This window comes from Fringilla coelebs (genome assembly GCF_963513975.1).
Source record: "Fringilla coelebs genome assembly, chromosome: 8".
Lineage (NCBI taxonomy): Eukaryota > Metazoa > Chordata > Aves > Passeriformes > Fringillidae > Fringilla > Fringilla coelebs.
This window is the reverse complement of record NC_140066.1, coordinates 20208875-20225784: the sequence shown is the minus strand read 5'-3', so window position 1 is coordinate 20225784 and position 16910 is coordinate 20208875. Positions and strand designations below refer to the sequence as shown.

The 16910-nt window shown below is 39.7% G+C and overlaps 1 protein-coding gene across 1 annotated transcript in view; it reads right to left on the bottom strand.

Moving 5' to 3' along the window:
* Positions 1–10233: 10233 nt before the first annotated feature.
* The window catches only part of KIF20B (kinesin family member 20B), a 43936-nt gene continuing 37259 nt past the window's right edge, over positions 10234–16910 (bottom strand). The window contains exons 26-33 of the mRNA XM_084210568.1: positions 16647–16802; positions 15592–15768; positions 14864–15028; positions 14000–14203; positions 13544–13621; positions 12667–12814; positions 11175–11317; positions 10234–10371 (exon numbers count right to left, since the gene is read on the bottom strand). Coding sequence (XP_084066694.1) covers positions 10294–10371; positions 11175–11317; positions 12667–12814; positions 13544–13621; positions 14000–14203; positions 14864–15028; positions 15592–15768; positions 16647–16802 — 1149 coding nt within the window. The 3' untranslated portion in view covers positions 10234–10293. The remainder of the gene's footprint in view (positions 10372–11174; positions 11318–12666; positions 12815–13543; positions 13622–13999; positions 14204–14863; positions 15029–15591; positions 15769–16646; positions 16803–16910) is intronic.

The window sequence follows — 16910 nt, the reverse complement described above, 5'->3', positions numbered from 1 at the left end:
GTGAGTCAATTCAGATATCGAGATTGAGACATGAAGAGAGAAAAATAAATCCAAGAATTTAAATCAAGCTAAGCAAAAGGTGAAAGGGCAGGCATAATGGGACAGTCTTATAATAGCTTTTCAGAGCAATATTCTTCCCACTACGTTTGATACACCATGCTAAGAAAAGTCTGGTGACACTAGAGGGGCATATTAGTTTTTACTGAAAACATGACTGGTACAGGGTGATCCCCACATTCCCCCTCATCTCTGGCTTTTTCATCCTCTTTGCATTTCACACCACTTGCTCCCCCAACAGAGTGGATGAATTCGGCCGGATGTGCCTCTGACTAGAGCGGTCTCTGTGAAATGCCAGCCTTGTTCAAAAAGTGAGCACATTCCTACCAGACACTAGAAGACATGCCTGCCATCCATCCATCCACCCATCCATCCACCCATCCATCCATCCATCCATCCATCCATCCATCCATCCATCCACCCATCCATCCACCCACCCACCCACCCATCCACCCACCCATCCATCCATCCATCCATCCACCCACCCATCCATCCATCCATCCATCCATCCATCCATCCACCCATCCATCCATCCACCCACCCACCCATCCATCCATCCACCCATCCATCCATCCATCCATCCATCCATCCATCCATCCATCCATCCATCCATCCATCCATCCATCCATCCATCCACCCATCCATCCACCCATCCATCCATCCATCCATCCATCCATCCATCCATCCATCCATCCATCCATCCATCCATCCATCCACCTACCTGCCCATCCATCCATCCATCCATCCATCCATCCATCCATCCATCCATCCATCCATCCATCCATCCATCCATCCACCCACCCATCCATCCATCCATCCATCCCTGCACCCACTGCTGCATCCCTGTGTTCTCAAATCCCCTGTGGGCCCTGCACCACCTGAGCCTCCTCCCTAACTCAGCAGGACCCCCTTCCTGCAGCAGTGCCCACAGCAGCCCTGAGATGAACCCTCCTGGATCTCAGGACAAACCAGGATTTGCTCTGGAGGACACCCTGCAGCTGCTGAGACACTTCCATAGTTAGCTCATTCTGTGTCTGAAACAAGAATCTTGTAAAGCTGCTCCACCACTTGTCTTCAGCTGTTCACTGAGGTGGAATATTGTGGATAAGGACTGACATTAGTAAGACAAGTGACTGGAACTATAATTAATAGAATAACCTTGCTCTGTCCTAGAGGAGTCTGATGACAGCCTTTCCTGACAATTGATCTTTTTTCCCTGATGAAAAAATTTACCTTAAGTTTTATGTGCCAACACGGGAAAACTACAGGTGGAGCACATCTTGCAACAATTCTTTTTTATTCTCTCTACAGAGCAAAATTATGGTCCAGTTTACACAAAGTAAAAATCCATCTCTTGATAGAGAGAATTTTTATGTTCATTTATGTATTTTATTTATTGTTATTTATCCCTGGAGAGCCTGAAGTCTCATAGTTAAAAGCGGATGAAAATTACTTTGTTAGCTTTTTCCTTACAAGCACATAAATCTCATTACATATAGCAAATATTTGTCTCTAGAGAAAACAGATTTAAACCTCCCCCGAGATTATAAAAGCTCCACTAAAGCAAGAAGCTACACAGAGCCAAAATGACATCTAAGCTAAATGACATCTACCCCAGTCCTCTGTGAAGTGGCCAATTCTCCCCACGCCCTCCAGGTCTGGGCAGTGTCCCTGCAGGGCAAGACAGTGACTGCCCCAGGGGCACAGACCTGACCCTGCTGAGCCCTTCTAGCCCAGCACATCAGGGTCACACAGGGCTGGCAGCCACCTCCAAATCAGCCTCCAGCCAGAGCCAGGCAGCTCTGGGGAGGCAGGGGGAGCTGGGCAGGAGGGAGACCAGGAGAACCCCCCCAACAAAAGGAGAGAGCAGGGAATGAGCAGACATCTGGGATATGTGGCCTCTCAAGAAAGCCTGAACATCACAGAGCACAAGAGATGATCTTTAAATGCACTGAAGGGGTTCTAGAGGGGTTGTATCCTGGGAGGACAGAACAAGGAATAGTGAGCTGATATTGCAGCAGAGAGTTCCAGAGGGCAGGGAAACCTGAGGGTAAGGAGTTCTAGGACTAGATTTCCAGAAGGGTCTGGTCTCCAGCTTTGAAGGGCTTTGATACCAAATTGGGCTACTGTCTGCTATGGGTGCAGCAGAGAGACCTGATTAATGAAAAACCCATCTGATCCAACCCTATTCCAGTCTCTCATTCCTATAGCTTTTTTTTTTTTTGTCTCCTTTATTCAAGACATTTTGATTCCTCTCACTGATCCTTTCCCTAACTTTTTGTGGAGGTAATCCACCTTATTTTCCCCTTAATTTTCTGTTGCAAATCTTACTGAAATAGTAAAAATAAATTTTTAAAAAAAAGTACATAAAAGGCATTTGAAGTCTGCAAGATCAAAACAAATGTGAAATGTTTATGCCTGGATATTTTCTGAAGCTTATATCATTTAAAAGGGAAAAATAAATCTCACAGGGATATGCAATGTAGGGCATTTTCTGAGGATTGTTTCCCACAAAAGTTGAGTGCAGCTACTGTTGAAATTAAGAATTAGCTCTATCCTTTCCAGAGATGTGTTATTGTTTTGTGCTTTTGTTGTACCCCTCTACCAGAGACATCACCTGACAGCCTGTAGGCACTGCTAAACTCTATTACAGGAAAATTGCATCACTGACTCTAGAAAGTCTTTTTGCTGATGGGCAACTTAGATAAATACCATCTCAGATGTACAGCCTCACATTTTTATCTTTCCTAGCTTCATGGATAAATTCACAGCTTTCAGGGAATGTTTTTTGACAGAATTCAGATCAAACTGGGGAGAAGTGGAAATTCAGATTTCTGCCATGATGGTTTTTGTTCTCACTGGCTGCTGCTGGAGCTCTGTGAGGTTTCTCTGCTCCCAAAGGCACCGACACCATAACTGTATGCAAGAGAAGGTTGATGCTGAATTGTGGTGACAGACTTGCAGAACTGCTTTTTGTCAAAGGTTTGGGGTGTTCACTAAGGGCAGAAGGCTAGAAATGTGGCAGCTTTATTTGTTTGGTTTTCATCCCTTCATTGTTTGGAGTTTTACAAGGAAGCACTGCAGAGACAAAGCATCATCAATGAAAAACTATTTAAAAGATCTGAGGTAGTCTAAGCTTTATGCTTCTGCTGGTTTGAGGCTCTGCTCTTCATAGCAGCTGCCAACAGCTTCTCCAGCCCCTGTTTAAATAAAATCACTTTGTCAGCCCTTGCCTGTCATGAATCTCTGATAACACCAGCAAGTAATTGAGTACTTCAGGAGTTTTTTTTTTTATCAGCACCCATGAAACTGTAAATTTTTGTTATTTTGGCATATTCCAAGCCACAATTTTTTTACTTTTCATTCAGAACTCTTAGGCTGTGTCTCCTAAAGAATTTTCTTCTTACTACAATCCCTCATGAAACCACAGGGATAAATTCTGCTTTCAGGCAAACATTCATGGAAGCCAAGCCAACCACATAAACTTGCACTGAAGCACAGATTTTGGCACTGTGAGAAGTCAGTCAGGACAGCTGGAATAATATAGCAGCTAAAACAGACATTTCATTTACCACACAGGCAAATTGTTCCCATTTGATTTACAAATTAAATCAATTTCCAGGCTGGGATAGGATTTTCTAACAAGAAGGGATGTATGTTCCCAACACAATGATGTGGTCTCCTCTTTCTGCTTTAGTCCTTAGTGTGTGCACTCGTGAATGGCAGCAGTGGAAAGCAAAGTTGTGAGGTATGAAGGAATGATTCCTTTATCTAAAGTTTTACAATTGCTACATTCTCATATCAGTGCTCTCTGCCAACCCAGGGTGCTTGGCTGACATCCAAGGACCGAGGATATCCAAGTACACGTCAGAAGACGCAACAAGCAGAAACTGATGCTCAGGCTGTTCCACCTAAATAGGAAAAAGAACTTTTTTACTGTGCAGACAGATTGCCTAGAGAGGGTGTGGTTTCTCCCTCGCTGGAGATATTCAAGAACCATCTGGACACAATCCTGTGCTGTGTACTCTGGGATGGACACAGGGAGGGGGTGGCCCACTGTGGTCCTTTCCAAGCTGATCCATGCTGTGATTCTGTCCTAACTGGTGGTCTCAGTTCTGGAGTTCTGGAATGTCAGCTCTGATTGTAGTTTTAGTGGGCTGTCCAACACTGCATATATCATGACCTGCTCCCAACATTTGTGCTTAGTTTTAGTATTTCCTGTGCCTTTAGTTAATGCGAGAAAAAAAACCTGACAGCAACCAAGAGAAAAATATGTCTAAAGAAAGAAAAAGTAAAAGGTAGCTTTGAAGTTCTCTGCCTACTCTTTTAATTCAATTCAGTGCAGTGCATGTGGTAATAAATTAATCAGCTTTCAGTCATTTGTGTGTTGACTTTAAAAAATACTATTTAAGGGCTCATTGGATCTGGAACCCAGTTTTGGAATTAAACAATAAGACAATTTCATTAACTAAGAGAATCTTCAAAATCTCAAACATTAGATGTTAAAAAAAAGCGAGAGGTGTTATTATGCTTTAGCAATAAAATCTCTCTCAGTAAAGTTAAAAACAAAACCAAGACTGATATTTTGATTCTGCACGTAGGCTGGGAGAAAAGGAGTGAAGTGAAATAAAGTTAGATCAAAAGGGAACTGAGAATATTCAGCCCATTCCAACCGTAGTAAAATGGACCCTCAAGTGCTCTTTTACTGTAGATGATACTTTATTGAACTGTAAAACCAAAATACTGATAAAGAACATAAATCTTCCTGAGAGAACAGATAAACAGCACAATAACACTGCCTCTATTTCAAACGCTGCGACAGAAACGAGCAAGGGAGGAGAGGAAAGAGGGGTAGGGGAGATGTCCACTGAGACTTGTGTGCTCTCAGGATGGCACAACTCCAGCACTTCACAGGCATCTACGAGAGCAGGAGAACCTCAGCATGGAGTGAGCCAGCCTGTGCAGCGATTTCAGGTGCCAGGCAGGAACACCAGCCCGGGCTGAGAGCTGTGCTGGTGACACACTGAGCCTGATCCCGGGACAGCTCTGCCGCAGAGGCTCGGCTCAGCTCGGCTCAGCTCGGCTCAGCTCAGCTCAGCTCAGCTCAGCTCAGCCCAGCCATGGCCTTACTCAGATCAGCCAGGCTCAGGGCTCCAGGGCACAGCTGCCCCCCAGAGCAGACAGCAGCACTGCTCACAGGCACAGCTCAGCAGTGCAGCCATAGCCCGGCTGAATGGGGCTGCTCCTCTGATGCTCCAAAATCAGCCCTGCGATCTCACGAACCAAAGGTTCACCTGGCAAAGCTTCAGCTGCTGACCATGCTGTAGCAGATGTAATTTGCACTTTGCCTAGGAGCTATAATGCTAAGCAATGAAGAGGTGAGAAAGGTCATTTTAATCAGGTTTTTGAAAATTCCTTTGTAACTAAACATGAAATCCCAACATCTTTTGTCGCTCTAGGACACAAAATAAAATGATGCGGACACTGGAATCTCCGAGGTAAAAAAGGGACCTGTATTTTTCTGACTCCAACATTTATAGATTTCCAAAAGTGACACTGGATTGGAGGGTGACAGTGCCACCTCTCCAATGACACTGGACAAACCAACAGTCCATCAAATTTCTCCTCCTCCATAAAAGAATGCAAAACAATGAGTTATTTACATAAAGTGTGTGAGAAAGTATGTAAATATCAGTATGTAAATATCAGTATGTAAATATCAGAAGGCTTAGAAAATCTCAAAAAATCAGGGCGACAATCTTTGAGGATTAAATATTATGAATGTGTTTGAATCAAGCAGGACATTCAATGCCTGTAAATCACAAATGATAAGCAAATACAGCTTGCATGAAGTATGGCTTGCATTTCTTTTACTGGAGCAGAGATTTCTACCTCCCACAAGACTGAAATGTTTAAGTTACGAAGAACTTTGTATTTTGGCAATATCTGTATAACAGATATTTCTTTCATCAGTTATGTTTACTGCATTAGTAAACAAGAGTTACTCCTTAAGGGAAATTCAACTCCAGGATTTTTCTTTCAAAAGCTGTCATGAGAATCAAAGAGACTGACTGTACTTGCTATTTAATTTTTTATTACTTATTTGCATCACTAGACTCTGACTCTGTTTTTGAAATTTAATCTACAAGGAAGAGAAAACTTTGTGTGAGACTGTCCGAGTGATTTCCTGCTGGGAAATCAGTGCTCAGCTTTGCATAAGCAGTGTCAGCAGGAGTCAGCATTTCACTGGGTGTTTGTTCATAAGCAAGATGTTAAACAGTCAATAGTCATTAGACATGAGAACATTTATCTGATCACCTTGACATTACCAAGAGATGCTAGTGGAAATAAATGCCATGTGGTATTTCACACATGGACATGATATGCTTAAAAAGATGAAATAAATTAAGCTCAAAGCATAAACTCCCTTTTTTTTTTTCCAAAACAGTAGAAATTGTTGTTTGGAAAGCAAGGATCATTCACATTTATTATTTGGATAATAGGTTTTAGCTGAATAAACCACTTGTAAAGAAAGACCTCCAGAACATCTTGCTCACAGTTTCCACAAAGCCTTCACTTTCCTAATTTCAAAATTCTTCTTTGAACCACCTAAAGCAAGCAGCCCCAGACTGTTTTTTGGTGGCTGCAGAAAGCCCAGTGCTCTGCAATCTAAATGCTGGGGGATTTGCACTTCAGAACAGGAAATCATAAATGGGTGACTGAAAGAGAGAGTCTTTCTCCTGACCTCTCAGCACAAGTAAGGAAAGAGAAACATTTTAACAAGTGAAGCGTTTCCTGGGGCATCCAACAGGCACAGCTGTGTGCTTTTCCAAAGAGAAACACATCTTCTTCAAGTACCCACAGGAGCAGCACATTTAATGCTATCAGATCAGGCCTAGTGACATTCTTCCCTGCCATAAGAGGAATAAGTGACTTTTTCAAATACCTGTGAGCAGAGAGGTGTCTCTGTACGACCACTTTCCTCAGGAATTAAGTTACTGCCTCTACTTCAAAACCCAGAAATGCTCAAAGCATAAGATTCCTTCAAAGCCACTTTTCAAAGACTTTCCTATTACAGAAGCAGCATGCTCCTGTAGAGAGTAAATGCATGGTCCTTTTTATCTCTTCCTCATGAAGATCTTAAATCCCAGATACAAAGATAGAGATAAAACAAGTCCAAATCATCATGGTGATAAAGCCAGAGCTTCTTGGGGGAGGAAGGGAGAATGTCAACCTGTGCAGCAGCATCTCAACAATCACTGGAACCTCATTTCCCATGGATGATCATAAAAAGTTTCTTCCAATCAGGAAATACTTGGACCATGATTGCAATATTTCTTTCAAAGAAGGAAGCTGGGACCTCGTGTGTGTTGAGCAAAGCCTGAGACCTCCAAAAACTTCTCGCAAAATCTCAGTTCCAATGAAATCATGGTCTAAATAATTCATCAAAACCTGAAAAGTAACATCATGTTAAATGTTAAAAGGCTGATGTATCTGGGAATAAATGTGGGTAATTTTATTCCACTTATCATAGGGCAATAGAGAGCTCAGAGACTTTGTAGAAATGACAAGCCAGGCAGTTTATCTGATCCTTAGCCAACTGCTTTGCAGTGCCACAGCCTGGCTCTGGCTGAGAACCCTGCAGCAGCCCAGGGGGCTGGAGAGAGAGAGGAGCCAGTACTGTTGTTTGCTAGGGACTGCTGCTACCAAAAGAGCAGTGCTGAAATGAATTTGTGTAGTGATGATGTCTCTTGCTCTCATCACCTCCCAAAGAGTCAGCCTCAACGGAACTCCCTGAACACAGGGTCTCCCAAAATTGCCAATAACTTTGGATGATACCCTATTGTCACAGCAGTTAAGAGTCACAGGGTGTCAGACTGATAAAACTGCTTTGTTAAATGTTCTGTTAGTCTTTTAAGGGAAGGAACTTATCTTCCTTGCCAGTTGTGCATTATGAAAATGCACACAAATAAGTCTGATAATCACCGAACACTGATGTTTTTAAAAGGTCAATTTTGTAGCAGCAGAGCATAAGCTAACGCACTATGGGGGGAGGGGGGGGGGAGGAGAGGTGTTACACAGTGAAAAAGAGTAATTAGGCTGTTCTTATGAAAACATGGTTAAAAAAAAAGCTCTTCTGTGATATATTCACATATAAATATTAGATAGAGGTGAAACCCAACTAGCATGTCTTGTTTTAGATTGTTCACTACTATGCTCCTGCCTCCAATGTCACATAGTCAATAACTTTCAGATTTCTGGAATGGAAAAATCAGCTTAAGTAGTTCACAGAGTGCAGTTAATCAGTCAGTTTCAATGGCCTTGTGATCACTTTAAGTTAGTGTTTGATTTTGCAATCTGCTCCTGAGTCACACTGCTGGCTCCTGGAAGCATTTGTCCAGGTCTCACTAACTCTGGAAGGAGATAACTTTTATGTGATCAGATTATTTTTTTCTAGATATTTTTGCCTCCCATGTTAGTATTTTTCCCCCCTTTTCAGCGCTGTCCTAAAACCCAAATCAAAATAAAGTAATAGATGCAGCACACACTTTTCACAGTGGAATAAAACACTGATGCATCCTCTTACAGTATTCAAACTTCTGAAATCTGCTTCTCACAAAGTTCAAACAGTGTTATATTGTAACTGTCATATGTGGAACAGGTTAAAAAACCCTCCAGGATGGCTAATTTCAAATGCACCTACTTCTATAAATTCCTTGCTCTAGTACTTGCGTAGTAGCTGCCTGTCTCTCCTGAGAACATCATTCCATGGTCCCTCTTGAGATCAGTACCAACTTCCACATTGGCATCTGCATGCAGAAGTATCTGATTAACACCAAGCAGTTAAACTTAATGAGGTATTTAATTATAAATTTATCTTCTTTTTTCACCAATCCTTTTTCCTTAGAACACAAACCCTGATATCACAAATCTACAAGCAAGGAAAAACTAACTTGTACAGCAACTGTGATTCTCTTTTCTTCAGAAAATAAAACCATATTCTATTTGCAGCTGCTTTTAAGGCTTCTGTCAAGCACTCTCAAGTAACTTGCTCATGTCAGCTTACTTCCATGCTTCTATTCTTTAAGAAATTGAATCTGGAGGAGATTAAACAGGAACATGTTGCCAGCCAAGAACCTTTTAACTGGCTCATCTGACTACAGCCAAAGCGTTAAAAGTCGCTGAGGGGAGGATTAGTGTTTGGTGTTTTGCACAGAGCCAGTGCAGTCATTTCTGGTGCTGCTTTGAGGCACAGCAGCCGGCAGAGCAGGAGCTGTTTAAGGGATATTGACCAAAACCCCCGGTGCCAGGCCCTCTGTGCCCACGGCTGCCGGCAGGAGCGGGGACAAGGACTTGGCTAAGAGAACACAGCCCTGCGAGGCCCCGCTCTGAAGCCTCTTTAGGAAGCTCGGCGGAACGGGAGCAGAGGGGCTAACGCAAAGCGCAGCCCGCCCGCAGCCCGTCCCTGCGGCTGCCGCCCGTGCGCGGGCTCCCGGCGCCACCTCCCGGGCACGGACCCGCGGCCGCCTCCGGGTAAAGCATTGTGGTGGTTCCTCTCCCACGGCACCGATCAGGTTTCAAACGTGGTGAAGTATCTGCATTATCTACGGAAAGCTGTCCTATCACTGAACGATCATCCCGAAAATATTCTGCTCCCTTTTTCACACTTGAACTCAAGAAAGTCACCCCCTCTCCGATCAAATGGTACCACTGTTCCTTTCTTCTTTAGCCAAAGATAAAGGTTTGACCTCTATGAAATAGCGTCCTCACATTTTCCTTCCAGAAGCCTCCACTTCGTCTGTAACAGGAGTGCCAAAAGGATCAAAAAAAAAGTTCACCAAAAAGGAGCTGAAGTTGAGGCAAGCAAGTTTTTCAATATTTTAGAAGAATTTAAGGATATACAAGTATCAATGTCTACTAATTTCTTTCCACTCAAAGTCAAGGTAGATAGGCTGCCTTAAAAAAAGCAATTCCACTATTCCACACAGGCATAGCTCTTACTGCTCAGTGATTAAGTTATGAACACTTCCAAAGACACTGTTTCAAGTAAACAAAAAAAGTTTCACACACAAGGCTTTTTGAACTTCATCATTTTAATGGATTCAGAACAATTCTATACAACTATATACAGATTTTGAAGCATGACTACATATCTATTGCTTCCTACATAGAACAAGCTGGAATAATACAATGGGAATAGGCCCTAGCTAAGAAAACAAATACACTTTTGCAAGGTTATTTTGCTATTCTTGATCGCAGCCGTCGCTTGATGATTAGATGATCACTTTCTTTCTCTTTTTGTTCTACAAGGATCTGAAAAAGATGGATTAAAGGATGGTTATTCAGCATTTCTTCAGAGACAAATAACATTCACCTTTTAGACTTGTGTGCCCAACAGAATAGTTTTTCCCAGAATTTGTTTCCAGAGTTTTGCCTGAGTCACTTTGGTGAAATTTACCCATTCACTGAGAGGATGGTCAGTCAGTAGAAAAGGCTGGCCAGGGAAGTGGTGTAAACACCATTTCTGGAAGTGTTCAAAAAAATGTGTGGATGTAGCCCTTGGGAATATGGCTTTGAGGAGTCAACCCAGTGATGCTGGGTTAATATTTATTGTGTTTCAATCATGTCATTCCAAATCTGTGGATTCTTTCCTGGTCTCTATTTCTATTCTCCCTCTATGCTACTTATTTATATACATATATATATACACACACAATCATATATACGATAATACATACATATTTTTTATTACACACTTAGATGAACTGCAACTACTGGAAAAACAAATTAACTCCACTGCTGTAGCAGAGGAAAAGTCATCCTGCACACACTGAAAAATATCTGTGAATTCAGGTGTGAAGGTATCTCTATGGTTGCTGTATCACCTATACAGTCAGTCAGCAGTCAAAAAAAGGTGAGAAAACAAAAAAATTAGTAAAACAGCAGAAAGAAAAGATCAAAAGGAAGGGTTAGGTAGAAAAAAATATATAAATTGGTATTTTCAAACCACTTCTGCAACTTGATTAGACCTTCAGATTTGTCTTTTTCCCCTAATAGTTAATTTAAGATTACAAAAAAACACTACAGTGGAGAAAACAGGAATCTCAATCACTTACTGAAGAACTAGGGATATCCAGAGGGCAAGAAATGTCAGTTGTATACAGCTTTCTCTTAGCTCGTTTTGGCTTGAGCTCATTTTCTTTGACATTTTCTTGTTCTGTAGACTTGGGAGAGCTTATTGTCTCAATAAGCTTCTTTGCTAGAAGAAAAAATTTATCATAAATACATGTCATGGTTTTGTGAGCCTCAAAATTAATGAATAAAGTAGGCTTTATTAAAAGAGTTTAAAAATTAAACCAGTGTAGACCAAAGTTCAAGTATAAAAATTCAGAACTGGTATTTGACTACCAGTGTTCTGTAGCTGGAAGCAATTTTCTGTAGCTTCAGGTGCAAAAGCTTAAAGGACACATTTAAATAGCACATTAAAAATCAATTAGGATTCAGATCTCACTTAAAGACTACTAAGTTGAACAACAGGCTTAACTTTTGTGCTGACACAAGCACAGTGTACAGTCAATTTCTTGTATACCTTTTTATAGTTTAATCAAACAAGTACCAGCTCTATAAAGAGAGGAGTATGTGTACTAGAAAAAAATAAGAAAAATAAGAAATATGAAATACTGTTCTAAAAAGAGGGAAACCATACATGACACGGTAATAAAGGTTACAAAACAGAACTTATTTGCTCCAATTGAGTATTCAAATTAAGGATGAAATTTTTAGCAGTCTGAGTTTGGCTTCCATTGATAATAATAAATACTGTGCTCCTGGAACCAATATGACAAACAGAAATTCTAAAAAATTTCACACAGTTATTATCCAGACTGTCAGATAATTTAAGATGTACTCCATATCAGGACAAGCTTTGGTACAGGAGTTTATTTAACTGTCCACATTAAAAAATGACCAACTTACTTTTAAATAAATAATAGTGTATTTTTGAAATAAACACTGGTGATTCCTTGTGGCCCCTGCTAATTTTTTTTTTGTAAAAACACAGTGACCCAGAGATCATTTTTACTGTAGGAAAGAGTAAAAACATATCCTTCAACGGAAAGTCCAAGCAATTCATGTTCCCAAGGCTATACCTAAACCTAACAAAACCCATTAACTGCTCTATATTCAGTTTAATAAAGTCTTCCAAATATTTTCATGAGTCCCTAGCTTTCAGATTTAATAAAATTAACATACATCAAAAACATCAACAAAGTTTCCACAGGGACAAGGGATTGATTCTAGAACAAGGTAAGATTTCAAGTTTGGATTCGATCCTTGATTTTTTCACAGCAGCTGGGCAAGTTTCTAAAACTGCCTTTACATGTAAATAAGTACAGAGTAACTCCAGCATTTTAGGCCTAAAAGTTATCATTGATTTGATGATAAATATGCACATATCTCACACTGCATCTTTTATTCCATCTGGTTTATATTTCACATGTAATCTAAGTTTTAGAATTAGTGGTCCTCACAACCAAGATAATCTTTTCTTCTCTGCCATCCTATAGCAGCCAGAGAATAGGAAATAAGCCTTATTTATACTATACAAACCTTTAGAGTGAATAATAGTAGGAGAACTTTGGAAAAAATCACCAATTTTCTGCAGCGTCCCATCTTTCTTCTTAGATGACTTTTTATTTAGAGTAGATTCTTGCCTTCTTAAGGAGTATTCTTTTCTAAGAGATTGTGCAGTAGCCATCTGTACAGAAATATAGGATCATTGTTTAACCTGAAAATTAACTTAATCCTCAAGTTTCATTTCATTTTACTTCAATATTGTTTTCAAGCTGACACATTGAGCTTTGCTACTGATACCTTTGTTCAATTGAGTAATGATATCACTACAGCAAGTGATGTAGACAACCTCATTTTACACCCAAAAGAAAATCACCAAAGTTTCACAGAATACACTTAAGAGATGAGTCATACAGGAAACAGAGGAGTTCTCTTTTTAAAGGCAGACTAAACCTTGGCAAGCTAATTATAATTATATTGTATTAATTGTAAATAAAAGGATATGATGGGAAAAATAAATCTCTCATCCTCTGAACCTGCCCAGGCTACTACTATGACCTAAAATACTCTTTTTATAGTTGCCATATATGTGGATAAACTTTAGTTTTACTTCAAAGGCATTGCCTATAACATCACACTTTGATAACATGCTCAAACTAGTCTTTTTAACAACTTTTGCAACATCCTTCCCCTTTGAATCACTGTACACTGCAGCTGGGACACTACACATTCTTGGAAAATACAGACCCTTTGGCTTATAGAGTTTAGTAGAAAGACACCATAAATGTTGAAGAAACCTGCTGAAATACATTGATAAAAATAAGATACTTTGGCACAAGAAAACTTGCTCTTTTCACAAGTCTACCTCTACAGAAAAGGCTAAACTGACTTCAAAAATGGAAAAAAATCAAACCATTTTTTTGTTGCTTGTAGAAGGTGAGTCACCCATAGCAGGTTTTGCATTTCTCTTGTTCTCACTCTTCACAAAATCCTAAAGAAAAAGAGAAGATATTATAATTGATACCAATGACTGCCTAAACCAAAATAAACTATTTTATAGAACTAATCTGTAATCTCACAGATCAGAGCTGAAGACAGCAAGAAATGGCACTATCCAGGAGAGAGAAATGTAAAAGGTAAAGAGAAAGTGCAAATCAGGCCCAAGGAGACAGTCTGGATCAGCTGAAGTCTATGACCATATTCAACACAGGCGAGAGATCCAGCACTTGGGAGACATGGGGTTTAAATAATACCCTGTGTATATCCCTGGGATCTCAGCAGAAAATAAGAAGTTCAGGTTTTAATAAATGATCAGAGTAATAAACTGAAAAGCTGCACAATAGATTTTGTCAGTTGGTCGAGTTCACACCTCATTCATCTCTACACTCTTCCTTTTCCTTCTTGGCTTGAGCATTTTAACTGTAACAGGTGAGGTGCTTCCCTGGTGCTTCACCTCCATCTTATGGGGTTGCAGAGGTGTGAACTGGATTTCCATCTCTGGTTCTGGGAACCGACTCGTTTTTCCATCCTCTGTGGACACTTCAGTAGAATCAAGGACAATTTCAGAATGGTCCTGCAGGTATGTGGAAAATGTATGAAAACAAGATTTAAATTACGAGTTAAATACTATATAATACATATCACCCCCTGCCTCCCAGTGGATTGCAAAGTAGGCATTCTATTTTCTAGCTGTTAGCTTCAGAACACTTACAACAGAAGTGAAGAAACCAACTACTGCGAAGTTTAAAGCCTCATTATCTAAAACCTTTTTTGTTAAATGTTGAACTTTTTTGTATCTATGATCACAGAATGTTCCTCAACCTGATACTTTGTTTCCCAGTATTTTTTCCTCAAGGGCAGTGGACCATAGCCATTGTCTCCATCTTAACTCTGCTGCTCCTTAGGAACTAGGCAGTAATAGCAGCTTTTGTGAGAAAAATATATTATTTCTGTAGCTTATCTTTAAGGAGCTTTCTCTCCCTTCTAGAGAATTCCAGCTGTTCCTTCTTACATTGGTTGACCCTGAAGGTGAAACCTCCTTCTTCTTATAAAAAGAAAATGATAAAAGCTCACAGAAAGTCAGAGGGTACTAGTCCAACCGGCTCTGCTGGGATTCTGAGAGGGAATCCCACTCAGAATCCCAGGAGCACTGCATTCCCAGGAATTTTCAGAACTACATACTGAAAAAAACAACAGAATTATAAACATGTCATTAATATATAAACAAACATACCTCTTTGTTTACAGACTGATCAATTTTATCTTGTCCTTCTTCAGGTAAAGGTACTTCTGCCAAAGACTGAGGATTTTCATGGTTAACCTGCTGTTTCATTTCCTTTATTAAGTCATCTTTCTCTGCCAGCTGTTTTTTTAGATCTTCTATGTCAGTTTCCTTATCCTAATAAACATAGCAAAAAATGCCACAAATTTCAGGACTGTCAAGAGAAAGTAATATATCACGAGCATCATTATGATTACTTGGTCATGACAGTTTATAACTCAGGCCAAACCAGTCAGGTATCTGATACAAAGCAAATAATTTAACACCTTTATGCAAAGCGAAGAAAAGCCTTGTAAGAATCTGAGGAAACATAACAAAACTTTTAATTTTACTACGTTTTTTCGTTTTTTTTAGATTTCTAAGTTCACCTCCCATTTGCTCATGAAGTTCTTGGTGCTGTGGAAAAGACAACAAATGGGAGAGTTTCAGATATCCAGTCCAAATTCACAAGAGTGTTTACTTGAACTACTAAATATTTTCTAACTCCAATTACCATTACAAATTCAGTTGCAAACAAATGTAAAGCTTTTCTTTTTAAATTAGCTGCAAATGGTTTCAATATGATAGTGTTTAAGAACAAAAAGTGGAGCCAGAATGCAAAGAGCAACTATAATATTTTGTAGAATCAATGGATAACAAAAAACTCTCAAAAATTCACAAAGGAAAAAGAGAAAACTGACCTTTTCTGAAGCCATTACTGCAGCCTGTTTCAGCCTTTCTATTTCTTTATCTTTTTCTATGGTACTAGAAGCCAAAGTCTTGAGCTGTACTTCCAAAGCTTCTACTAGTTCATCTCTTTCCTCACGCCACTTTTGAAGATTGCTGTCCTTCTCTATGAGCTGTGCAGCAAGTCTTTCCTAAATATTAAAAAAGGTAGGTTAGAATAGAACACCACTTCCACACAGTATCTGAACTCTTCTGCTAGTTTTGTTTTGCACAGTTAATACTATTTTATAGCTTCACTAAACTTAAGAGCCTATGCAGATCTTATAAAGCTAACAGAACTAGTTTCAGTACAAATATACAAAAGTAAGCCATGTTTCACCTAGAAAATCTGTATTTATACTTATTGCGAAATTCTTTTTGAGAACCACAGCTCCTGGTTGCTCACTTGAAGATTTTATTAATTACAATTCTCAGTCAAAAAAAAGTCACAGATAAAGTAAAATTACTTGTAATCTCCTAAAAGCCTCCTGTACTGATTGCAGGTCCACGAAGCCATTGCTAACTACTTCTAGATGCAAATGTAGTTTTAGATTGCAGAAGTTCATATAATAATTTCATCTGATTAAAAAATTAAAACCTTGCTGCAGTCCAGTGAACAAATAAGGTGCCTTAGTTAGTAACTATCAGTCTCCCCAATGCTAGCACATACTACCACAGCATATGAAGTATTTTCCAAAGTAAGCTTTCTAAGCTTTTAAGGATCAATTCATTTAAGTGTGGGTTGTTTATTGGTGTTTTACACGCAATATGAACTTTGAAGACTTCATGTGATGGAATAGGAAGGAATAGGCATGTTAACTTCCATTGTGTGTTAAGATTTTTAATTTTATGAGCCTCCTATTCTTCCTCTTTCATATTGAGAACATCTCATCTAGGCTTTGTCAAATGAGAAAGTAAGGGAACTGACCAGGGCCAGCTACTGTCAAGCACCCCCGCTGTTCAACACTTGCTATGTGAATTACTCTGTACAAAAGACACTACAGGACACTGCTGACACAAAGTCACTTACAATTTCTGCTTGTTGCTTTACATGATGTTCTCTATCCTCCACAAACTTTCTCATTTCCCTGTTGCGATGGTTCTCAGCTTCTTTTGCTTGATTTATGAGTCCCATTTTTTCCTCAAGCCACTTTTTCCTGTCAGTTTGATACTTTGCCTCATTTTCCTAATTTGATTAAACCAGAAATAAAACAATAAGTAGAGAGAAAAAGAAAAAAGACTTAGAATACTATTGTATGGATTAATTTCAAAAACATAACAGAAACAATAGCAC